This window comes from Prionailurus viverrinus, chromosome A3 (genome assembly GCF_022837055.1).
Source record: "Prionailurus viverrinus isolate Anna chromosome A3, UM_Priviv_1.0, whole genome shotgun sequence".
In the NCBI taxonomy this organism is placed as follows: Eukaryota; Metazoa; Chordata; class Mammalia; order Carnivora; family Felidae; genus Prionailurus; species Prionailurus viverrinus.
The window spans coordinates 14,888,839-14,914,205 of record NC_062563.1 but is presented as its reverse complement, the minus strand read 5'-3'; the positions used below and the strand labels follow the sequence as shown (position 1 = coordinate 14,914,205).

The following is a 25,367-nucleotide window of genomic DNA, read 5'->3' as shown; positions in this document are numbered from 1 at the left end:
CCAAATGGCTCCTCTCCCTCCATCCGCCCGTGAGGCTTTCTCAGAATTCACCTAGACCCTCTGATCCCATGACTCCACACTCTGCTCAGGACTCCCTTACTTTTATGGCTATAGCTGTCCTGTAGATGGGGGTGACAAGTAGAGATCGTGAGCCCCTCCTCTTTCCTGAGCTCCAGCCCTGAATTTCCACACCTAGGGCACACGCCCCTTCATGCTCAGCATCCCCAAACCAAGCTGACTTCCTGTGACTCCAGACCGTAGGCTTCTCTGAGTTCCCTGGCTCATTACCAGCTCCGTTGTCCGTATCACTCAAGCCTGACCTTCTTTACCCTTTGACTCTGGACATCTTCTGTCCCCCATCGCTACATACACACCTACGCCTGCCGGATCTTCCTCTGAAATATTTCTCAAATCCACTATCGCTGGCCCAGATTCAGCTTCAATGTCTCTCACTGAGATTCCCGTGTCAGTTTCTTATATCTGCTAGAATTAAGCGTGGCTGCTTAGGGCAGGAAAAATAACAGTGACTTCAACATGTTGGAAGTTTATTTCTTTCTCATCTAATCCAGGTGTGGATGGGGGCAGTTCAGGGCTGGTATGGTGGCTCCATGAAGTGGAAAGGAACTAAGTCTCTTTCTACTTCTTTGTCCATCCATAGGGTACAGCCTTTGCCCTTGTGGTCCAAGGTAGCTGCTTGAGCTCCAGCCATCTCAGCTGGGTTCACCCAGAAGAAAGGAGGAAGAGCAGGAAGAAGAGGCAAAGGCATTGGTCAATAGTCTTTTTATTTAAAATTTTTATTATTTATTTTTGAGAGAGAGAGACAGAGACAGAGACAGAGTATGAGCTGGGGAGGGGCAGAGATAGAAGGAGACAGAATCTGAAGAAGTCTCCAGGCTCCGAGCTGTCACCACCAGAGCCCGATGTGGGCCTGAATTCACAAATCGTGAGATCATGACCTGAGCTGAAGTCGGCTGCTTAGCCGACTGAGCCACCCAGGTGCTCCTGGTCAGCAGTCTTTTGAGGAGGTGTCCCCAAAGCTGCCACATGACAACTCTGTTTCGACTGTATTGGCTGCAACTTGATCCATGCAATGCACAGTTGTGATAGAGACTAGGAAGTGTGGTCCTCGCAACAGATGGCTATGTGCCCAGCTAAAAATTGGGGACTGCTTGATGAAAGAGGAAGGTGAGGTTGTGACCTCCTCACTTCTTCACGGGTCTCTCTCTCTCTCCCTTCTCTCACCCTCTAATCTATCTTGGACGCTGCAGCCACGGGGATCTGTCTGAGATGCTAATCCATAAATAGAATTGGCAGATTTGGCAAATAAAATACAGGGTGCCTAGTTAAATGTGAATTTCAGATGAACAACGACTAAGTGTTTTAGCGTTGTGTCCTGTGCAATGTTTAGAATATACTAATGCTAAAATAATTATTTGTTATTTATCTGAAACACACATTTAACTGGGCACCCTGTATTTTATCTGTCAACCCTAAGTACCTTTTATGGTTCTCTGTTGTTCTCGGTGAAAAGGCCCCAGCCCTTTGGAAGGGTTTTCTGGCCCCTTTACAACTTGCCCTCCACCTGCCCTGCCCAGGGTTTCCTGGACAAGCCCTGCATGGCTATTGTGCCTCCAAGCCTTCTAGTCCTTGCTTATGTTGTTTTGTTGGCCCGGAATGCCATTCTCCATCCAAGCCCCACGCACTGAGGGACTGTGGCCTTTGTGTTTCTGTGTTCCTGTGACATGGGGTGAGAGATGGTTTGGTGAATGAAACAAGTCCAAGCCTGCATAGCAAACAAGGGGCGAGCTTGGAGCGGCCGCCTGGACTCATGACTCCCTCCCCAGTGCTCTCGGCACCCGGGCTGGCTTGCGTGGGCCCAGTGCTGCCATCCGTCTCCTGGGTCTTCGTGCTCTGCGAGCATGGTGCCCCCGGCACACAGGGGGTTAAGCCAGCCTTGGAATTGGGCGCTGGAGCCCATGGAGTCCTTCCTGACAATAACGCTAATGAATCCCTCCTTGCCGGTTTCTCTTGCACAATAACAGTTAATCATCATGTGCACAGCGGATGAGAAGTTTGCGGCAGATGCAATTCTGCACAAGTGGCGATTTCTGTGTGTGGGCACTATTCCTGCTGTCCCCAGCACACCTGACAATCTGGGACTGGGGCAGGCTGCACCCCGGAGGGGGATGTGTGCACCCGTGTGCCAGGGCTGTGACCTCACACACACAGGGGAGCTGGGCTTCAGAGGCACATGACTGTGTGCACGCTTGTGTGCGGAGTTAGGTTCAGATGGTGAGGCTGTGAGTGATCCATGGTGGGCCTGCCTGAAGGGACGCGTGGGTAGAGCTGGTCAGGTGCCTGAGGACTGCATTCTGGAAGCGGAGGTACACACGTGGAGGCTGGAAGCGGCCTGGGGGTATATATTGTTGCACGTGTGTGCGGTTCTGAACGCTTGTATGTTTCTAAGAGATCATGTTCGTTAGGTACACACGGACTTATGTGCCTTATGTGCTCATGCAGGCAAACGGATCTATAGGCATTATGTGCTTGAGCTTAGAGTTTGTAACAGCGTTCCTGAGCCTATACATGCTTTCCTATGCAAGCACGCAAATGTGCATATGCACTATGAATGTGTGCATGGAGCTATGGGTTCGTGTGCATGTGCGCGTCTGAGGGGATACGCATACATGTGCGGGGTTACTGCGTGGGGGTGCCATGAATGCGCATGGGTGCACGCCTGGAGGGGAAGATGGAAGCGTACCAGCGGACACACACGCACACGTGTGTAAGAGAACACAGCTACAGAAGGCGTGTGTATGGTTTGTGTACAAATGGGAGTGTGCACGTGAGAGCTTGCCTCCAGTACACGTGCAGTGTATGGGCATGTGACCACATTTGCAGAGCTGCAGATACGCTCTGTGTGCATGGCTGTGAGCATGCATACGTCTGCACCGTGCACTCAGGTAGGAGCGTGTCTGGGGGTCCACATGTGCATGCATCACGAGCCGGCATGGGCACGTGGCCGTGTTCCCACACTCATGTGCAGGCACTGAAGCGTAAACCCTCTCGCCTCAGAGTGAGGGCTGACAGGGTTACGTTTTCCAAAGGCTCAGCGGCCAGTGACAGAGCTGGCCCGAGAGCGCTTGCTGGCAGGAGGTAAGTGGAGCTGCTGATTCGTGACCCGGGGGTGGGCCGCGATGACGGCCGGCTGACGGATGCGGGCGCTTAGCCGCCCCCTAGGACAGCAGCCGGCTCTCTGGGCCGCCGGCCCCCGGAATCCGGAATCGGGAGGCGGGAGGTTAGTTCTTGACCTGTGTGCTTGAGTGCTGGCTTCCCACTTCCCCGGTGCGTGCCCACAGCCACATGCAGACACACGCACATCAGGACGCCCCGGAGATGCAGAGCTGGGCACGCACCGCAGCCCCGGCCCCACTGCCACCTTGCCTCCCGGCTCGGCCATCTGTCTGCAGGCCCCCCACCCCTCCTCACCAGCTGCTCCTCTCTCCGCCCCCAGCCCCAAAACTCCACTCCGAATCTGAGCTGTCCAGGTCCTGGGCAGAATCGAGGGGCGGTGTGTGTGCAACAGTCCCGCCCTTACAAGCTCTGGCCTCCGGCAAGCCTCTCCTCCTCTGCGAGCGCTGGATCCCTCGTCCGTAAACTAGGGCTAATCACCGACTTGTTTGCAATTCAACACTGCAACTTACGTAATGAGCTGAACACAGTAAACACAGAGCCCACCCTCCATGGCTTTTACCTGTGCTTGTGATAATTATGTTCAGGGCTCAGAACAGGGCTTAGGGCACGCAGCAAGCGCCAGGCAAGTGGGCTGTCACCGTCACCGTCATTACCATCACCGTCGCGGTCATTAACGTCCCTGGTTCTAAAATCCTTGGCCAATTACATGCCAATTCTTGCTCGTGACCCCGAATCCCCTTCTGTCCTGTGACGAGGACGGGGATGGAGATGATGACAATAAAGGGGGATTCTTTTCATTTCCCCAGACGCCTGGCAGAGAGGGCAGACATGGTAAATGGAACACTCATTGTGTTCTGAGCTCCCTGATGGAGCTGGGTGTGGCCAGCGAGAGCCTAGAGCCGGGGGGTGGGGGTGGGGTGGCCGCACTCTCTGCCTGGCACAGGGAGAGGATTTGGAGCTCCCCCGGGGGAATTTGGTGGGAACCCGGGAGACAGATGGTGAGAGGCCGTGTGCTCCACAACAGGACCCTTCTCCGCGCTCCCCAGCTCATCAGAACAGTCGCTCGCAAAATGCTCGGCATCAGTGGACGCCTCGCGGAGCCCAGCGCAGCAGCTGGACCCACTGGACTTCCCTCTTGGACTGGCTCAGAGTCCAGTGGGGATGGTGAGTGTGGCCACAGGAGCCGGAAGCAGAGGAGACGGGGGAGGCATCGCCTCCACACCCCACCCCGGAATTGGAAGAAATCATGGGGAGGCTTGAGGCCTCCCACGGGCCAGAGACCGCAGCAGGGAGCGGAGAGCAAGCGCTCCCGGGGCACAGGCAGCGACATCCCGATGTGTCCAGGCCACTCGTTCACGATTTCCTATGGGCCGGCCACCGGGCGTGCCGCTGAGGGTGCGGGTGCCGAGGGCCAGAACACGTGGCTAAAGTCTTGGCATCTCTCTTTATCAGCTGTTTGATCTTGGGCAAGGTATTCAACCTTTTTTGTGCCTCCGTTCCTCACCCATAAAATGAGGGCTGCTTACCGGGTGGTTGTGGGGTTAGATGGGTTCGTTCACCGTGACATGCTTTGGGCAGTGCCTGGCACGTGAGAAAGGCTCAGTATCTCCAGTCATGACAGCATTTCATCCTCGCCACAACCCTATGGAGCAGGTGTGCTCAGCGTGGGCACTTCATGGATAAGGAAACGGAAGCACAGAGAGGGCAAATGGTACGTCCAAAGCCACACAGCTGGTAAATGGTAGAGCCCGAGGCTCAGAAGGTGAATCTGGATGAATAATGTTCTTGATTTCTGGCAAGATCTTTAAAACTCTATGTGACCTTGGGAAGGTCATCCCCCATGTGTGGAGTTTGGACAAGATATTCAAGGAGGCCCGTTTGTACGTCCCTCTGGGCATGTAACCTCTTTCTTGGCAGGGTCAGACTCTGTCAAGGCAACCAGCACATGTGCAAAGAACAGAGACTTGGAATGAGGGGTCCTCTGTTGTCCCAGCTCTGTCCTATACCAGCCGGGCCAAGTGACCAGTCACTTCCCTCCTCTGGGTCTCAGTTTCCCCCACTACAATGGAGACAGCAATAATCAATCTGAGAAATGTCGCCGGGATTCTGTGACAGTGGAGTACACGTGGGTGAGGGAGGGGATGGCGTGTCTCCCCACGGGGCCCTGTTACCGTGCCCACTTGTAGAAGAGCTATGGGAACCACGGGCCAAGTGTCCTGCATGGGAGGAGGGTCCCAATACCACCCCATTTGGGACTGCCTCACTCAGCCCATATACCTGCCATGAGCCACCCTCAATGGACATCAGCAGACATGCTCGAGTTGAGGAAGGTTTGTTGGCCTGGACTTTATGTTCTTTCCCCTCCTGCCTCCAACCAGCCTTCCCTGCCTCACATCTCACCGTTTCTCCACCCGCTGATCCATGGGACCATACACTGTCCCCGGAACCACCACAGGCTTCCGGCCTCCGCCGCATCATCGCCTTGGAATATGCTCTTCCCTCTGCTTGGAACGCTCTTGCTTGCTTGGTCATCTGGTACATCTCATTCTTTACGATCCAGCTGGATTCACCTCCTCCGGGAAGCCCTCCACAAATGATTCAATCTTTTTTCAGTGCTGGCAGGACCTTGTTCTGTTAGTTCTGCTACAACTCTTATCAAGTGCATTATGATTGGCTGCGTCTGCCCACCGCACCCGGCCCAGTGGGGCCTTGGCTGGCTGGAAGGCAGGAAGTCCTTGTGACCTGTGTAAACTTGGGTGCACTACGCCATTCTGTGCCCCAGTTTCCTCACCTGTGATGTGGGGCCGACAGCATCTAACTTAGATGAAATGATAAGGCACTCAGGACAGAATGACCATCTCTGGATGTGTCACAGTGGACCTTGGCAAATGTGGAGGGAATCAATGAATGTTCCCTGGAAGAGTTTAAAAAAAAAAAAAAACGCTAATGAACATTTATTGAGCACTTGCAAGGCGTCAGGAAGGCACTGGGATCAGAGCTTAACATTCATTAGCTCCTTTAAGCCTCTTAACAACCCTTTAAGGGAGGAACTATCATTAGCCCCATTTTACATATGAGTAAACTGAGGCTTCAGCAGTTGAGGACCTTGATGAAGGCTGCCCAGCTAGCAGGGCTGGAATTTACAACTGATCAATGCGGGATGAATGAATCACTTGGGGGTGGGGCAGGAGGACAATTAACCAATCAAATGGTTTTAGAGCTGGAGGCTCTTAAAGACGACTTAGCCCTGAAGTTCTTAACTTGGGGACCATGAATGGGGAGACTAATGGGCTCCTGGACCGAACAAATAAGGTCCCCATTACACCCAGTGGCTTCTGGCCCCTCCACCCCCTGCCAGCCCTCTCACCTCACCCAAGTCCTAGAGCTGCCCAGCTTCTCCTCTCGGCACCCCTGCCAGGGGTCCTCTCTCTCCCAGTCCCACCTGAGACTCTGGAAGGCTCCACTGTCCCTGAGAATGTCCCTATTCCCTACTCAGGGCAGGGGCAGAGCCAACAGCTGGGACCATTTTCTTCTCCCTTGGAGATGTTGGGGAAAGGGGGAGGGTGACTGGTCACAGAGAGAGCCATAAGGGGAGGCAGACGCCGTGGGCTTCTAATAACGACAAAGATAACAGTAGTGTCAAAGGCTAACATTTATTGAACACCTACTATGTGCCAGGCACTGTCCTAACCACGTGACACATACGAACCCTTTTTTAATCCTCAGGACTCTTCGAGGTAGGTTCTGTTATTAGCCTCATGTGACACAGGAGGAAACTGAGGCCCAGAGAAGCGAGGTCACTTGCCCAAGGCCAGGCAGCTTGGTAAGTTAAGTGCCAGAGGCTCCACCGTTTTGGCTAGGTGTCCTTGGACAGGTCACAGCCACTTCTCTGGGTGGCCTTCTCCCTCTGTTACCTGCAGGGCCCCACCTCATGGTTTCTATGAAAACAGATGGTCTCTGCAGTGTCCCAGCACACAGTAGGCGCTTAGTAAATGAACAGCCTTCCTTCTCTCTTAACTCCGATGGGGGAGACCCGGGAGGGGGGACACCTCGGCAGCGTCCTCCCTCCTCCCTCACCTGCCAGGAGTGAGTAACCCCCCCCTTCTCCACCCAGCAATGCGGCCCTATCCCCCCTTCTCACCCCAGAGCCACGCAGTGCCGGTCTCGCTGCAATTTTAATGACGTTGGTGGTAATTCCCGTATGTCTGGGCAAAAGCTGCCCCACCCCACCCCCTGGGAGGGGGGTTGGGGGGCCAGAGGGGGCGTCGGGGTGTCCGCCCCCAACGAGTCCTCCCTCCCGTCCGGCCGCCCTGGGAGGGTGGGAGAGCTGGGGACGGGGGTGAGCAGGGGAAATGCTTGGTCCCGGGGCCCCGTCGGGCCCTCAGTGGGCCTGGAGGCGCGCCCCGACGGCAGGACGGGGGCGCTAGGAGGCCTGGGCCTCGTCGTCCGCGCGGTGGCCGGCGTAGAGCGCGGCCAGGGGCCGGAAGCGCGGGCCCCAGCTGCTGAGATAGGCGAAGTCCTGCTCGGAGCCCGACGAGCCGCTGTGCAGCGAGCTGAGCGAGGCGGCCGGCGAGTCCGCGCCCTCGAAGGCGTAGGTCTGGAAGGCGTCGTAGGGCGGCACCGACAGGTCCCCGTCCGCCAGCGCCACCTTGCGGCTGATGAAGTCCCTGAACACCGAGAAGTCTGGCTCGGGGCTGGGCGGCCCCTGCGGGAGCGAGTGGTGCTCCGAGGGCAGGCGGGCCTGCGGGGGGCTGCCCGCGCCCCCGCCGCCGCCCGGGCCCCCGCCCGCCGGGCCCCCGCCCCCGTCGCCGCCCTTGAGCTCGCCGCCGAAGTCGTAGAGGCTCCGCAGCGCCGACATGTCGTAGGCCTCGGTGTCCTGCTCGCCGCCGCCCTCGTCGTTGTATTTGATGACGTTGTCCCGCATGTCCTCGTCCTCGTCCGAGCTCAGGTGGCTCTTGTGGTGGCGCCTGAGGGTGAGGATCAGCAGCACCAGCACTGCGAGGGAGACAGAAGGGGGCGAGTGAGGGCCGAGCCCCGCCCAGGGCATTCCGGGGGACCCCCCACCCCTCACATCCCAGTGGAGCTGGCCTAGCCTAGACACTGGTGCACATTTCCTAGATTTCTGTGCACAAAGACGTTTCTTACGGTCAGAACTGTGCTGGCTAGATGGACAGGTAGTGAGCTACCCATCTCGAGAGGCGTGCAAATAGAGGCTAGACCACCGTGCCGCGGTGTTAAGGGATTTCATGGGTGTTGGGGGCTGGACCCACCCTCTGAAGGCTCCATCCTCAACTCTAAGGAGATACAACCTGAGACGTCTCTAGGCTCTGGGGGTGGGGTGTACAAAGGGGGCAGCTGACGGGGCAGATGGGACTGGGGGAATGAAAGATGTGTTGAACCTGACCTCTCTTTCATCCTGGCCCTCCAGAAGGGGGAGCACCTGCTTAGCCCTTTGGGTCTCAGGTCAAGATGGTCTCCAGCAGGAGCCCTTCCCCAAGAGCTCCAGGCCAGCCAGGTTGAGTGCCTTCACCTCCAAGCTCCCCTGGTGAGCCCTTCCTCCTTCTGTCGCAGGGGTTCTCAACGCCCACTTGCTGGTCCAGCAGCATCAGTATCTCCTTCGAACTTGCTGGAAATGTGACTTGTCGGGTCCTGTCCTAGATCTCCTGGCAGTTAGAGCCGCCTCAACATACACACTCTAAACTCCCCTCTGGGACCTGGGGAGTGTCCCCTAGCCTGGTTCCAGGCAGGCAGTCAGCCCTTGAAGTGTGCCTGTTGGCTGAATGACTGAAGAGGCGGATGGAGACGTGGTGCGTGTAAGGCTGAGACAATGACTTTGCTTTGTGCCCTTGACTTCCAGGACTCCACATTCTCTCCCCCACCCCCATCACCTCACCGAGCACTCATTCTGGGTCTTCTAAGCAGGTTTCTCCTCGCCTGTCTGACCCCTTAACATCATATGTCCCAGGATTCAGTCCTTGACCCGTTATCCACACCCCTGTCTGGGGGCTTTTGTACGATCTGCTGGCTTTGCGTTCCACGTGGAGGCTGATAACCGCCCCCCATCTCAGGCCCTGGGCTCGGACTTACTTCTCCCCCGAAATCTAGATTGTATGCCCAATTTCCTACTGAGCAAGTCCTCTGGGTCGACCCGGAGCATTTCAAACTTAACACGTCCCAACTTGAAATAATCTTTCCCCTTCTTCAGTCTCCCCCGTCTCCGTGATGGCTACTTTAACTTTGTAGTTACTTCAGGCTTTTTGTTTCTTTTGTTCACGGATGAATTCCAGCGCCCACAATAGGTTAGCACATGGGGGGGACTCACTGGATGGATACATAAGGAGCCGATGAACCAATGAGAGAATTAAATGGGTAGGTGAGGAGGTGGATGGAGACACACACGCTGGGTACCACGCCAGGCTCTGGATTCTTCTTGCTGTGCCTAACATCTCCGGCCGGGCCAGCTGCTAGGGCCATGGGGCCAGGTTCCCGCACACGACCTAACAAGGTGGCGCGTGACAGGGAAGGGGGTAGGGCCTGGGAACAGCTCCGGAGGGAGGGAAGGTGTCAGGAGAGAAGTGGGAAAGATGGATGGACGGCTTTCGGAGCGGAGGCTGGGAGCGGCGGAGGGGGATGCCCGAGAGAGCAGATGGTGGGGAGCGCGGGCAGTGGGCAACAGATGTGCCAGGCCTGATCAGCGATTCCGCCCGTCACCTTTAGAGCACTGATGTGCACTTTCTTCGTTTGTGGGCAATTAGGCAGAAATTTGTTTGCACTGCCTCGGAAAATGAAACCGCTGTAAAGTGCACCCTCTGGAAAAAGGGTTTCTGAGCCATGGGCTGGGGAGGGGAGACAAGGGGGGGCGGGCGGCCTCCCAGCTAGGAGGAGCCAGCCCGGGGCCTCTGCAGGGGGGGTGGGGGCTGGGGAGGAGCAGCGTGGCCGCAGACAGGTTCTCAGGGGGTGGGCAGGGCCACGCCAGTGGCAGTGGGTGGGTAGCTGACATCTCCCAGGGAACTGGGCCAAGCTGGTGTCTGCGATCTGGACCGCGCTCGAGTTCCTGGGGCTCTGGCTGGTCGGCGAAGTCCAGCGGCCAGAGCTGAGGGGAGGCCTTTGTGCTGCGACAGGAAAGAGGTGGCATTATGGCCACTGGGATCCCCCTTAGCTCCTGGAACTTGGCCTCTTCACTGGTGACACCAGGTGGGTTCCACTGGCTGCCCATAGGATTGCTACAGGAGGAGAGTTTGCTTCCACTAAATGTCTTTCGGATTTTGCCCCAGCTGCCCCAAGAGTTTGTCCCAGCTGCGATTCGTAGCAGGTGGTGTCGTTAAAGGAGCAAGGCACACGAGGGGAGCAGGCCTGATTTCAAGTCAGAAGACCACGTACCCTTATGTAAGCCACTTAACCTCTAGGGGCCTCAGTTTCCTCATCTGAAAAACGGGGACGATAGCCGGCTAAGTGGTTGTGAGGTTCACAAGAGCCCTTTTTTTTCTAAAGTCCTAGGACCATGGACATATTTTTATAAGATGCTTGGTTTTTTAAGCATTTTAGGGAGAATTTGGGCTGTGTAGAGGGCGGCCAGCATGCAAGTGGTCACGGGTGGGGGTCGACACTTTCTGGAGCTGGTGGGGAGACTGCCGCGTACTTAGAAGACTTGTCACGGGAGCCTGTCATTCGGGCCACCCTTCCTTGTGGGACGGGCAGCTGAGGCCCCGAGGGGGCGACTAGGAAGGAAACCCAGGGCCTCAGGGTGAAGGCCAGGGGGGCGGGGGGGGGGGCGGGGGCGGACTCACCGACCAGGATGAGGACACAGACCAAGAGGGCAATGAGGGCGCCTGGGCTGAGGGAGGCGGCCATGACGAAGGCTGTGGTGTTGCAGGACTGGATGGTGCCGGAGCTGTCGCAGCCACAGATGCGGATGGTGAGCGTGCCCGTGCTGCTCAGGGTGGGCGGCCCGCTGTCCACCACCAGGATGGGCAGGAAAAACACATCCTGCTCCTGCCGGTTGAAGCCCATGTGCTGTGTGTGCACCGCTGCTGTGTTGTCTGCTCCGGAAGAAGGGAGGGGCGTGTGACTCGGGGTCCGGGGTCAGCCCCGCCCCCCCACACCCCGTCCCGGCCACCTCCTGATGCCACCGCGGGATTTGCCTCCCTGTGTCCCCAAGCTCCTGCCTCCCAGGTGGCCCATGGATCCTTCTCCCCCCCCCTCCAGCTCCCCCAATTCCGCCCGAAGATCCTGTTCCCAGCCACATAGCCCCCGCTTCTGTCCTTGGCTGTCACGAGATTCTATTCCCAGCTATCTGAAGATTCTGTTTTCAGCTATTCCAAGGTTTTGTCCCCAGCTGTGCCAAGGTCCTGTCCCCAGCTTTTCCAAGATTCTGTCCCCAGCTGGGCCAAGGTCCTGTCCCTGGCTATGTCATTTTTTTTCCCCCTCATTCATCTCAACAGCCTGTTTTTGTTCCACCCCGGACACCCAGACACCCTGACCCTGGGGCCCCGCGGTCCTTGGGTTGTGGCTTGCTGGGCCCTGACAAGTCCCGGGTCACAGAGACGACTAGTCTTCTCCAGCACGGGCTTTGGCTGAGGGCTCTTTCTGGCTGGAGTCTAAGTGGCTGAGCCTGGAGGGCTGGGACCTGGCCCCTGGGGCCTGATGAGGGGACCCTAGTGCACCAAGGTCTCCTTTCTACACGTGTGACCACAGAGGACAGCGAACTAACACCAGCCGTGGTCATTGCACCACGCCAGCCTGTTCCCGGGGATGCCAGGCAGGACGGCGGTGGCGCTCGAGCCTCCGAGCGCGGGCTCACACGGTAGGTGGCGCCCACTTCTCCTGCCCTTCCTGCCTCCTCCGTCCCTCTCCTGTACGGGCCAGGCCATCCCTGAGCCTCCATCACCTTGATGGCCATCAGTGCAGTGACACAGAAGCACTCAGAGCCCGCTGGCTGCTGCCCCCGCCCTTTGCAGCCAGCCCCACACAAGGGGGCCCTGCCTTCCTGCCCAGGGCCCAGGCTTCACTCCTGCGTCCTTCTCCCTGCCCCCACAGTCTTCCCGCTAACCCCTCTGACCTCAGACTTCAGCAGTCTGGGTCCCTTCCCTGGCTTGGTGGCCCCAGTTAGCCCAATTCAGCCCCCTAGTCCTGTATCGTGGGCACGATACAGGAGAAAAGAGGTGGCCTGTGACCTTGAACTACAGATCCATCTCTCACAAGATGAGTCATGGGTCGAAGCTCATGGGATGAGGAGATTTCATGGGACGAGTATCAGGAGATTTCAGGAGATTCTATCTACTTTTATACATATTTTCAAGTTTCCACTAAAATGTTAAAAAATAATGCCAAGTCGATCGTTTGCCAGCTCCAGAGCTCACTAAGCTACCCTGGGCCTCGGGTTCCTCCTCTGTAACCGAGGAAAATGGTAACACAGAGGTGTGAAGGGTAAATGGTGACATTCACGAATAACCCTTAGAATGGGTCCCGGCACAGAGAAATTCTCAGTAGCTGCCGGCCGCTAAGTCGTTTGTGCCCCACCCCCTGTTCCCTACGCGGCCCACGTGCCCACTCCCTGGGTGGGCCCACTCCACCTTCTTGCCTGGGCAAATTCCTCATCTGTCATGCTCCAGCTAAATGTCACCTCCTTTCCGTGGCCTCCTTTCTCTGCCTCCCTGGAAAGGAAGGATTTATGGCTTGTCCCTCCTTGCTCTGACTATGCAGGTGCCACGCACACTTCTGTTACAGGACTTGTCACGTGGCGTTAGGTTCGGGTGTGCCTGACTCTCCCCTGGCACCGAGCCAGACTTGAAGAATGACACTTGCGTGACCTGCAACGTTTAAGGTCACTGGTGGTCCCGGGTCAGCTCCTCAAGCTCTGCCGCGACTCCAGCCTCCCCGTCAGAGGGAGAATCACCCCCCGGCTGTGAAAATATCTGCCTTCCCAGATAGGCAGGAAAGGAGGCTCGAGAGCAAGACGAGGAAGAGGAAATGATGTGGGACTCCTTTGTGCTGACTGCATGCTTTTTATGCCTCAAGGATTGTGTAGATGCATGAAATATATAGTGATGTTTAATCATCACAGCCACCAAGTGTTGTGACATTATTCCCATTTTATACACGTGGAAGTTGAGGCTCAGAGAGAAGTGACTTGTCTGAATTTAGTCCGTGAATTGGTGGCATAGCTATATTTTCCATTAAATCATCCATCCATCCATCCATCCATCTATCCATCCATCCATCCTCCATCCATCCATCCATCCATCCATCCAATAAATCTTTACTGAGTAAGTACTATGTCCTAGTACCCTACTAGTTGCTGGAAGAAAACAATGGAGAGCTGAACCAATCATAGTCCTGGATCTGAGCTCAGATCCTACTGTGAGAAACAGATGTTAATTAAATAAACTCACAATTTAGTCTACAGTTATAAACCATGGTGAGTGCTAAGAAGGAAAAAGTACAGGAAGAGCACCTAACGGAGGACCTGACTTGGTCTCAGAGGTCAGAGAGATCTTCTTGGAAGAAGTGATATTATTGCTGAGCCCTGAATGATGAGTTCAAGGAGAGGGAACAGCCCATGCAAAGGCCCTGAGGTCGGGAGAAGCACAAGATGTTCAAGGAACTAAAGCGGTGCTTTGTGACTGGAGGGATGAAGGAGTGGCTAGAGTGAATCAAAGTGAGTCTGGGAGTCAGGGTGGGCAGGGCTCCTCATGGGAAGTCTTAGAAGCCGTTGTAAGGAATTGGGGTTATTTTCTTAAAAGCAGCAGGAGGTCACTGATTGGTGGGTTTTAAGCAAAGAAGAGACTAATCCCACAGCAAATACTAATTGAGCACCCTCTGTATGCCAGGATTAGTCTAGCCCTTGAGGATACAGCATTGAACAAGACAGACATGGTCCCTGCCCTCGCTGAGCCTATGTGTGGGGCAAGGGAGTTTCTAATCTAAAACACGAGTGGATGTGGAAGATCGGTCAGGAAGACACTGTGTGTTTTAGGTGTGAGAGGATAGTGGTTGTAGAGGGACAGAGAAGTAGACAGATTTGAAAACTGAGTGCCTGGCTCTGGCTCAGCCTCAAATTCCCAAGCAAGAACAGAGGAGGGGAGAGATGTTTGTTTCTCGGGGTTGCTGTCTTTGGCCACGAAGCCATATGGTCTGAGAGCTCTGGTCCCTGCCACTCCTCGACAAAGGGGAATCCCTGGGCATCATCCCTGAACCTCCCGAGCTGCCCTCCTGGGCAGTGGCTGGCTTCACCTGGGGAAGTCGCTGGCCACCCCAGACCCTTACCCCACCCTTCCAGGCAGGATCTGCGCCCAGCACCGTATCCATCCATCTGGCCTGACATACATCAGTGTTAATCCCTGGCTGGGAAAGCAATATTTATAAATCACGTTTCCAAACTGGCTACAAATGTGTACAAAGAAACAGATGGGTTGGGGTAGCTGTTTGTCACCCAGGATATTTATACGGTGAGGAGGAGGGGGCTTGGCAGGCCGTGGGAAGGGGCTAGGGGGCTGGCGGAGGAGCCCTTCAGCGGCTGTGCTGAGCTCAACACATGGCCCGCCACCCTTCTCCTGGAGCTCACACCAGGTGGTCGCGCCGGATGGGAGCTCCTGGCGGCTCCCCATCAAAGAGAGGCAGTTGGGACAGAACTTTAGGCCCCTTGGGTTGGAAAGACTTGTGAACTTGATGAGGTTAAGCCAGGCCTATTTGTGTCTCCCGGGGCCAACTCAGGATACCACTGGAATAATGAGCAGGCAAGGCACTACCAGTTGTTAAAATATTGAAATACTTCCAGAAAGGCTTAAATAGCTATGACTCTGAGTGTCCCACGTCCCTCCCTGCTGCCTTAGCCTTTTCCCCATGCCCACCCCCAACTTTGGCACAATCAAGCCATTGAGGGGGTGAAGCCGGGCCCAGCAGGGGTTCTAGGGTCCCGTGCCAGGTTATTTATGGTCAGTGTCCCTTTTGATTGGTTGTGAGATATTTTTAATATGACTCTCGGAAATACAGAAGGTCTGGCTTCCGAGACCACTGAGGTCCCTTCTTTTGGAGGGAAGCATTGTAAAGGTCTCGGGGGTGATCCCAGAGATGTTCCAGGGTCAGAAAGAATCAACATGGCCTGGTCTCCTAGTCCTGGCACCCCCTCATTCCAACCACGCAGGCCTCCTGTTCCTTGAACATCCCAGGCCTGCTGCCTCCTCAGGGCCTTTGCACTTACTGTTCTGTCTACCTGGATCATTCTTTGTCCAGTTATCAGCATGACTTACTCCCTAATTTCCTTTAGATCTCCACCACTCTTGCTTCCCTCGGAGAGGGCTTCCCAGACCCCTTTATTTAAGATAGCTCCTACTCGGGGCGCCTGGGTGGCTCAGTCGGTTAAGCGGCCGACTTCGGCTCAGGTCATGATCTCACGGTCCGTGAGTTTGAGCCCCGCCTCGGGCTCTGTGCTGACAGCTCAGAGCCTGGAGCCTGTTTCCGATTCTGTGTCTCCCTCTCTCTGACCCTCCCCCGTTCATGCTCTGTCTCTCTCTGTCTCAAAAATAAATAATCGTTAAAAAAAAAAGTAAGATAGCTCCTACTCTTACTCGGCTTTACTTCCCCCCGTTTTGTTTAACACGTTTGATTGCACACCCACTATGTGCCAGGCACTGCTCTAGGCACTCGGGGCCCAGGTCCAGACTCTTGGGGAGATTGCATGACCCATGTTCCAGCCACTTAGCATGCCTGACATATTATTTATTTGTTTACTTTCTACCTCCCCTCACCAGAAGGTCAACTCCATGAGGGCAGGGGTTTCGTCTTGTTTGCCACTGTATTCTCAGGCCCTAGAATAGTGCCTGATATATAGGCACCGTGTTTCAATAAGCGCTCAATAAATAATTGCTGAAAGCAGGAAATGACACGTTCTGGGTACTAACAATATACCTTGGTAGCCCTCATCTCGTTGGGGCCACCTAGCCACCTTCGGCCGAGCTAAAGGGCGAGGACAGGCATTTTCAGCCCCATTTTGCAGATGACACAACGGAGGCTTAGGGAGGTGCAGACCTTGCTGGGGTTGCACCGAGAGGCCCTGGCTGAGCCTGGGCCAGGGACCTCACTCCCAGCGCACTGACAGTCCCCCTCCCGTAGCTCATTCCTCAAAGTTTCAGACCGAGGCTTCTTGAGGGATGTCTCACAGCGCGATCAGCTCAGGCTGGGCCATCACTTGCAAGGTGGTGAGTGAGCTAAAGCAGGAAGCGTGCTGGATCTGAGACAGGGGTGGCTTGGAATCCCAGCCCACCACTGACTGACTCCCTGCATGGCCCTGGGTGGGTCCCCTTCTCTTAAATGTTTATTAGAGACAGACAGAGAGAGAGAGAGAGAGAGAGAGAGAGAGAGAGAGCGCGCACGCGCGGACGCGTAAGTGGGGGAGGGGCCGAGAGAGAGGGAGCAGATCTGAAGCGGGCTCCATGGTGACAGCAGAGCCCATCGTGGGGCTAGAACTCACGAACGACTAGGTCACGACCGGAGCCCAAGTCGGATGCTTAACCGACTGAGCCACCCCGGCCCCCCGGCCTCTTTCCTCTTAGAGTCTCCGTTTTATCACAGGGGGCAAAATAGGAGGAGGGGTAAGAAAACCACCTCCCACTTCCCAGGACGGCCGTGAGGAGGCAAAGAGAAACATGAGTGGGACACAGAGCTTTTTAAACTGAAGGGTGGGAGTGTGTGCACGTGGGCTATTTCAATCTTCACTCAGACCCGGGGCTCTTTCCATCCAGGACTCTGGCCAACCCACTCCTCATCTGTTCCTTTTCTGTATCTTTCCATTCTCTTCTCTTGGGGTGCCCCCTCTCCACTCTGCCAACTCACCCCCAGCTTGTGCTCCAGGGTTTGGCCAGTGGGCTGGCTAACAGCTCCAGCCTGGCCCAGATTTTCTGGATGATGTTGGACCCGACGCTGATCCTCTGTGTGCCCCAGCCTCTCCCCCTATAATATGGGAAGGGGAGGCTAGGCCCCTCCCTCCACGCCTCCTAGGATTTGGTGGTTCAGAGGTGACTCACCTTGGATGTCAAGCAGGGAGAAGTGAGGGTTGCTGGGTGCTTCAGGCACCAGGCGGAAATAGAAGCGATGCCCGCCCTGAGGCTCGTCTCTGTCCACCACGCTGATGGTCTGGATAAGCTGAAGGGTGAGGACAGGGCAGGGAGCTGAGGTGAGGCTGAGCCCACTCTGGACCTGGATAGAGGGTGTCCCGGCCAGTCCTGGCAACAGGCCCCCGGCCCCAGCCCCTCAGTGTACCTGTCCTGGCTTGGCATCCTCGCACACCGCTGCCTCGTAGGGGGTGGCCAGCTCCGGGGGATTGTCGTTCACATCCAGGATTCGGATCCTTAGGGATGCCCGGGAGAGCTGGGCATGATTGTCTGCAGCGAGATCACAGGAGCAGGGTGAGAGGCATCCAGTGCGAGATCTAGACAAGCCCCCATCTGCTGCTAGGACCAGACTAGGCAGTGGGATCATGCTGAGAGATCTGTGGATTGATCAAGCAGGTAGGAGGATCAGGACTGAGGACGTCTGGCATGAGTGGGTCACCAGCACTGTTGCCATCACCATCCATCACCACCCACTAGGTCATCGGTGTAATCATCACTGTCACCGTCACCATCACCACCATTGCCTTTGGCATTGGCACCCCTGGTATCATATCATGTATCATGGCAACCTCCGCCACCATAACCCCCAGTGCCGCCCCATCACCGTCGTCAACACCATCGCTGTCACCCATTACCAGCGCCATCGTTACTGCCATTAGTCCCACCGTAAAGACCCATATCACCGTCATATCACCACCCCTACTGCCACCCCCAGCAAAACTGTCACGGCCGTTGCCATCAGCCAACATCCTACGCTCAGCATCCCATCACCATCGAGCGCACAGAATGCGCCTGGAGTATCCACATCCATTATTTCAGGTACCCTGGCGGAAATCCTGGGCTTTGGTTCCATGTAGATCCCCACTTGGCAGCAGAGAAACTAAAGCACGAGAAACATGAAAGAAATGGGCCACTGGCACCTGGACCCCCAAATCTCTGCCCTTTCGAGAGCTGATCCTGAAAGGGCAAGACAAGGCCACTGGGTGTGAGTCTTGGCCGGGGCCTTCAGCAAAACCATGACCTCCCCACGCTTCTACCTGTGATGTCTTTGAGGTCAAGGTCCCTGTTGTATTAATCCCTGGGCTCCCGGCATTGTGGGATACGGCCCAGAGTAGGTTCTAATACTTCTGTTGGACGAATGAATGAAGTCTGGGAGGACTTTCACGGAAAGAGGCTTGAATTCTTGGCGTGGCTCTGTCTTTGACCCAGTGTCTGATCTTGGGTAAGACCTTTCCCTCCCCGACATCACTTTCCATGTGTGGACAATGAACGGAGAGCATAGTGATTCAGAGCAAGGTCTCCGAGCCAAGGTGTTCCGATCTCAGCTCCGCCACTTAGTAGCTGTGTGATTTGTGGCAGGTCGCTCGACCTCTCTGTGCCTCCACTTTCTCACCAGCAAAAAGGGGCTCCTAGTAATGGGTTGGTTAAGAGGACAGATTGAGTTAATTATCTGCAAAGCACTTAAAAGTGCGTATGTAACACATAGCAAGTGCTATATGAGGATTTATTTGTTAAATAAACAGACATCCTTCAAGGGTCCTTTCAGCAACGACATCAAGTGATTCAAGGAGACCTCGTCCCAGCCTGTCCCCTCTGAGCAGCACCCTGCGTGCTGGCCTTTTCTGCTCCTTGCCCCTCAAACCTCTTGGGTGCTCGTTGGTGCCCTGCTCTCAGCTATCTTAGTCATGAGTTCGTTACCGACAAGCTTTACCAGCCAGCGACCTCGAGGACTAGGAGAGGAAGCCACCCCTTTCAAGCAGTGACCTGATGGCTGGGTCTCTGGCCGGGAGCTATTTTGGGGGGAGCCTGGAAGCTGCCAGGCAGCCAGGAACCCCACGAGTTCTGGTGGGGAGTGAGGTTGATCAGCTGCCTCTTTTCACTGAACTCAAGGGCCACCGCACACAAAGAGAAATGGGATTGGGAGGCAGTTGCAGCCACCTCCCGGGGGTCAGGGAAAGGAGGGGGGCGAGGCCTTAATTAACTCAGACCCTGACCCCTCTCTGGAGCTCCCCGTAGCCAGGGGCACCTTATCTTCTCAGCTCACCCAGACCTGCTGCTTCAGTGATTAGAGGGGGCTTTTCTGGGGGCGGGAGACTGGAGTCGTGACTGGGAATGCCCGGCAAGCCGTTATTTTTAAGAGCGTGCTGCCGGAGAACTTAAACAGACAGAAGGTGGGTGCATTTGGGAGGAGAGGAGGTGGGGAGGGTGAGGCCCGCTGCCAGGACCAGGCACCTCTCTCCCCGCTGAGGCAGAGGGAAGGGGTGATGGAGCCTATGCGCCATGCAGAAGGGGGACCCCAGAGCGGGGCGAGCTTGTCCGCGGCAGACCCGCTGTGGAGAGTGGGGGTGGGGGGTGGGGGGGGCTGGGTCCACTGCTGGCGAGACCCGCATTATTGCACCATTCCTTTGGGATCTGCTGGGCCTCTTCTGGCTCCCCCGCCCCTTTATTCCCCCATCTCTAGCTTTATTGAGACAGAATTGACATATAGCCTTGTGTAAGTTTAAGATGTGACGATTTGAGACACGTGTATCTCGTGAAACGTGTCCCATAACCAGGTTAGTTAACCCATCCCTCACCTCACATAATTACCTTTTTGTTGTTGTCCTACCTTAAAATGTCACAGGTCACCACTTGGGAAAGGCCTGAACCCTTTGGCATAGCTGAGGGTCCGGGATCTCAGAGGCGGGGCAGCTGAGTGAGCGGGGAAGGGGGTGCCTCTAGGTTGCCAAATTTGCCACCTGCATAGCTTATCCCGGGGCCCCCTGAGTTTGGGGCTGGCCTGGCACCCCCAGAGCTTGTGGGCCAGCCCTCCGTCAGTTTCCAGTGCCCATGACATCACGGCGGCCTCCAGCCTGGCTGCACATTTAGAATCGCCTGGGAAAGCCTTGAGAAAGCACTTATGCCCAAGGCTTAAGGTTTTTTAACAGCTCCAGGAGTCTAATGTGTGCCAAGGGCTGCCAGCCACGGCCCCGGGTGACTGGTGGGTGGGGGGAGTCCCATCTGACGTCTTACTTCTGGTGGGCTTCCTCCAAACCCCTCCTGATCAACATCGTTTGTGATAATTGCTAATAATGAATTTGTAATGTTACCCATTTAAATGTTTCTGGGGAAAAAAAACAAAGAATCCATCAGTTAATTGACCTTCACCGCTGTGCGGGACGTTCCAGTTTATAACAAACTTTCGTATCTGTGACCTCATTTGACCTGAAAACAACCTGTAAAAGAGGTCTGGCTAGACCCATTTTGTAGAGGAGAAAACTGAGGGCCAGGACTTTGCCCAGAGCCCCAGGCGAGTCCGTGCAGAGCTGGGTTGGGACCTGGGTCTCCTGCCTCTCAGGCCAGTGCTTGGTCTAGACACAAGGCAGGCAGACTCTCCTGCAGCCTGGATGTGTGGCCCTCTGGCGACAGCTACTGCTCGGACCCAGGCCCAAGCCGACCTTCCCCAACACCCAGCAGCAGGTGCCCTGGGTGCCCCATGGGCCTCAACCCCCCTCTTGGCATCTATGTTCAGCTGACTGACATGCAAATTAGTTTAATTATTTCTTCTTCTAAAATAAATTATATTTTGCAGTAGCTGCAATATGTTGTGTCAGGCAAAATTGCATTCAATATTTTTAAACTAATTGATGCAGCCTTGAGGAAGGCTGATTGACAGCCCGGAGCTGAGCAGGCCTGCAGCCTTAACAGATTCCTAAATGAAAATTAAACGTGCTTCGGCCTGGTGCTTCCTCCCCGAGCTAGCTCACTATGAATCCGAGAAGGTGGCAGGTGAAGCCCCGGGGGCCTGCGCGGCCGAGGAGGCTGGACAGGTCAGTGGGTGCCTCAGGAAGAGACTGGACTCGGGGCAGGAGAACTGCTGAACCACGTGGGCAGGTCTCCTTCCTTCTCTGGGCCTCAGAGCCCCTGACGTATAATGGACAGGGGATTGGACTGAGCGGTTTGGAGCTGAGACTTCTGGGTTTTGCTGACAATTATGAATTGAGTGCCTCCTTTGCGCCAAGGACTTAACGGGGAACGAGACCAACGCGGTCTGTCAGTCTGGTGGCGGGGATAGACATCACTCCAGACTCCGATAAGAGCTAAGAGAGAAAGGTTCGGGAGCGGGGTGGGTGCAGGGACGTTTTCCCTGAAGTAAGTGACCTTTGGGCTGAGATCCAACGAGGAAGTAATCAGGTGAGGGGGATGGGAGGGAAGAGGAACGGCATCTCCCCGAGGGGAAGGGCGGGCTGCAGATAATGAGGTCCTGGATCCCCTCCAAGGAAGACCCCAGCCCCTGGCAGGTACTTACCTGGTATCTGAACCAAACTGGGCTTGGAGGGCTGGGGGCCACTGGGAAGGGAAGAGGAGCTGGGAGCTAGCCTGGTAACTGTTAGGGGCACCCCTAGGAACGTGAGCCTGCCCGGAAAGACATCAGCAAACACCTACGGAGCATGCGCTGTGGGCCAGGGTCTGTGCTGCCCCATTTCATCCTGTCAACCGTTGTGGGAGGTAGAGACTAGTATTATTGGCGTTTTACTGATGAGGAACCCATTCAGAGAGGTCTCCTAGGGAACGAGCGATCAATCTGGGATCGAACCTGGGTCTGGCTCCAAAGGGGGAGCCTCCAATCACCAGGCGGTACTGCCTTTCTTGCCGTCTTTAGCTGTCAGAGTCCTACTCGCCTCAAAGTCCTGAACGAATGTCTCTGCCTCCTCCTGGAAGCTCTCCCTGACTGCCTCAGTCCTGGGCCATCAGAATATACACCCAAGTCCTACATGCTCGCAGGCCGCACACAATCTTGCCGCTATCATCTCCCTGGCTTTGTCCCTCACCCACCCCTCTTTGGCTCTGCCCCAACTTCGATCCTTCAGTTCTTTGCCCAGATGCCTTTTCAGAGAGACCTCTCCCGATGACCGTATTTAAAGACGCCCCTTGCCACCCCACCAGACACTCCCTTCCCTGCTTTCTCTCCATAACACTTACCCAACACCCCCTCTGTTTTGCCTTACTTGAACTTGCTCATCACCGATCTCCCCCACCGGAAAGTAAGCAGAATTTCTGTTTTGTTTACCGTGATGTGCATGGCACATAGTAGGTGCTTAGTAAAGATGTCGAAGGAACGGATTTCACTGTCTATGGCATCCCTGACTATGCTGGGATGCTGGGGAGGCCACAGGGAGAGACCAAGCCCTCTCCGGATGGACTGACCCTGTGGGGGCTGCACCCCCTCCAAGGTCTCTCCGTCTGGGAACCAGTCAGCCCGTGTGACCCTGTTCCTGCCTCTCTCTTTGGACTAAGGTTTTCTCATCAGTAAAACAAATAGGAGCTGCACTCTGAAGTTCTTGGCTGCCACAGAGAGAGTGAGAAGTCAGGGCGAGGAGGGAGGGACTGGCGGGGGGGGGGGGGGGAGGGGCAGGGGGGAGGGGAGGGAGAGAGGTTGGGGGGCAGCTCAAAGGCACCTCCTTCCCACTCACTTGCGGTGGGGGGTGGGCAGCAGAGCCGGACCCTCTTCTCCAGTCCCCCCCCAGCCCCTCCCTCTCCCGAGAGAATTAAATTGCATCCAAACACCAGGCTCTGATTAGAGCTGGCCAGCTGGGCAGGAAGATTTATCATCCCAATTACCCGCTGGCCAAGACAAGCGTGCAGACCGGTGAGGGGGCTGGGTGAGCAAGTGGGGGCGCTCCAGGGGAGGGGAGTCAGGGCTGTCGAAGCGGAGTCCTTACACCCCTGCCCTGTCCCAACTCCCCTGTAGTGGGAGCACCAGGTTTAGGCACCCTTCCCCGTCTCTCTCGTCTCTCTCGGGACTCTGAGATCTCTTTGGCTTCCTCCTCTGGAGGCTTTGACTTTGTTGGGGGGAGGGATGTGTAGTCCTTCAAAGGGTGAGGGGGGGCTTCGTGGTGAAACAGGAACCCTGGAATGGGCTGGGTGGGAGAGAGTTTTCCTTCCTAGGGCTGAACTGGTCCTGGAGACTCCACGGACATCACGAACCCTTTATTCCAGGCGTCATCTGTTAGGTATTCAGATGGCACAGGAGTCTGGGAGGCACCCATGGCGCGAGGAACCCAGGCCTGGTTTACATACCTCTGGTGATGGGGAGTTCAGTGCCTTTCAAAGCAGCCCCTTCCATGCAGGGTTATGCCAAGCCTCTTGCCCAGACTCTGCTCCCCTGGCGCCTCTTCCTGCCCGTCCTAGCCCTGCCCTCACACCCCCAGCTCGTGTCTAAGCCTGAGTCTTCACAACGGCCTCCCCTCTGTTTTCCTGCTCCGGGCCAGCCCCCTCCTGTTTAGCCATGAGCCCAAGCGAACGTTGGGACCGCTCATCTGACCATATCAGTCTTCTGCTCAAAGACCTGCATTGGTTCCCCATTGTCTGCAGGAGATGTCTGGCTCCGCACAGGACATCCAAGGCCCTTCCTGTAGAGGACCAGTGAGTTTCTGCATGCTCGCCTCAGCGGCCTGCTGCAGCCGCCCCCCAGCCCTGGCCCCTGGCCACACTCCCTGTTCTCAGAATGGCCAGTAGACTGCCCAGCTTCTAGGTCTTTCTGCCTGGAGCCTCCAAACCCTCTTTCCTCAGCCTTTTAGACCCAACTCACATGTGCCCTCTTCTAGGAAAGGCTTTTTGCTTCTTCCCCTCCGGGTGGGCAAGTCCCTTCGTGTTCCTCCTGAGTGCCCACTGTCCCCTTACTTCCACTGTGTGTTCTAGCTGACTGTTGGGATGTCTAGCTCCTGCCCCACCGCCCCTCCGTGAGCTTGAAAGGCAGTGGCCAAGCCTTGTTTACCACCAGGTCCTAGCACCCAGCCCAGGATGGGTGGTGGCCAGAGGCCCTCAGAAAACACTGGCCCAGGGTAGACGTGGGGGAGGGGCGTGTCCTTGTGGTACCTTCTCACTCCTCTGCAAGCCCTCACCCCCATCCCTGCTCCTTCCTCCAGCCTCCTCAGATCCCCCTCTGTTGTCCTCCTAAGGAGCACTGGACTGGGAGTCATAAGGCCTTACTGCTGGGCTTGAGTAAGTTGCTTCCCTTCCTTGGGTTCAGTCTCCCCAGCTATGAAGCGGGGGCGGGTGGCGACTGCAGTCCATCATCTCTGACATTCCTTCTGCCCTCCGATTCTTTCTCTGGCTATAAATAGCACGTACTGTGTGTTGGGAACCATGCTAGGCACTTTACATGCACAGACTAAAATGTACACGACATGAGATGCTTTATATAAAGCCTTCGACATGATGTCTGGCATACCGTTAAGCGTCAAATAAGTAGAAGCAGCTATTATCGTAAAGACATCGTAAAGTTATTATGTTTGCAGCCATCTAACAACAGTGCCACTTTACAGATGAGAAAACTAAGGCAATGAGCGGGGGGGGGGGGGGGGGGGACTGACCTGTCCCAACTCACCCCGCAACTGGCACAGAGTTCTTGCCTGCCACGCCCCCTGCTTTCCTAACTGGGCGGGTCAGCCCATTCATCCGTCCATTTGGTAAATATCTACACACGCCTACTAAGTGCCAGCCCTGCATGAACGGGGCAGATGCAGATGAGACCCTGCCCTCGTGGAGGGTACTGCTTCCTGGGGAAAAGAGATTAGCTACACACGTAAATGCATATGTAAATCATAACGCGAGCTATGACGGAAAAACCAGGGTGCTGTAAGACGTACTCGGCCCCGGGGTGACCCAGATGGGGAAGCTTCTTGCTAATCTGGTTAACTCTTTGCTGTTCCCGGCAGCTAGTGACCACCCCCTCCAGACCAGCGTAGGGCCAGACGATGCTGGGGGAGGGGGCCGGATGCAGCCCCTGGCACCCCCATCCCTGGCACTGGCTTTCCAAGCCCACACCCCCGTCTCTTTGAAGACTGTCCCTTTACAACTGCCCTTTCCACCGAAGGATTCAGACACAAATTGTACTTTAAATTCAATATTGGTCATTAATATTTCATGATTACAAAACGTTAAAGATAATGTCAGTGGAAGAATGGATGACTCAGAAGTTCGGGGAGAGGGGAGCCGGCATACTAAGTGGCTCGGGAGTCTTTGAGGTAATCCAGTATGACAGTGGCAGTGGCTCCTGACCGAGTGCAACGTTCTCCAAGG

General features: G+C 55.8%; 1 protein-coding gene across 1 annotated transcript in view; it reads right to left on the bottom strand.

The window, feature by feature from the left end:
* Positions 1-7,586: 7,586 nt before the first annotated feature.
* CDH22 (cadherin 22) overlaps positions 7,587-25,367 on the bottom strand; it is a 65,784-nt gene continuing 48,003 nt past the window's right edge. The window contains exons 8-11 of the mRNA XM_047851165.1: positions 17,452-17,573; positions 17,217-17,334; positions 10,983-11,234; positions 7,587-8,190 (exon numbers count right to left, since the gene is read on the bottom strand). Of these exons, the coding sequence (XP_047707121.1) occupies positions 7,619-8,190; positions 10,983-11,234; positions 17,217-17,334; positions 17,452-17,573 (1,064 nt within the window). The 3' untranslated portion in view covers positions 7,587-7,618. The remainder of the gene's footprint in view (positions 8,191-10,982; positions 11,235-17,216; positions 17,335-17,451; positions 17,574-25,367) is intronic.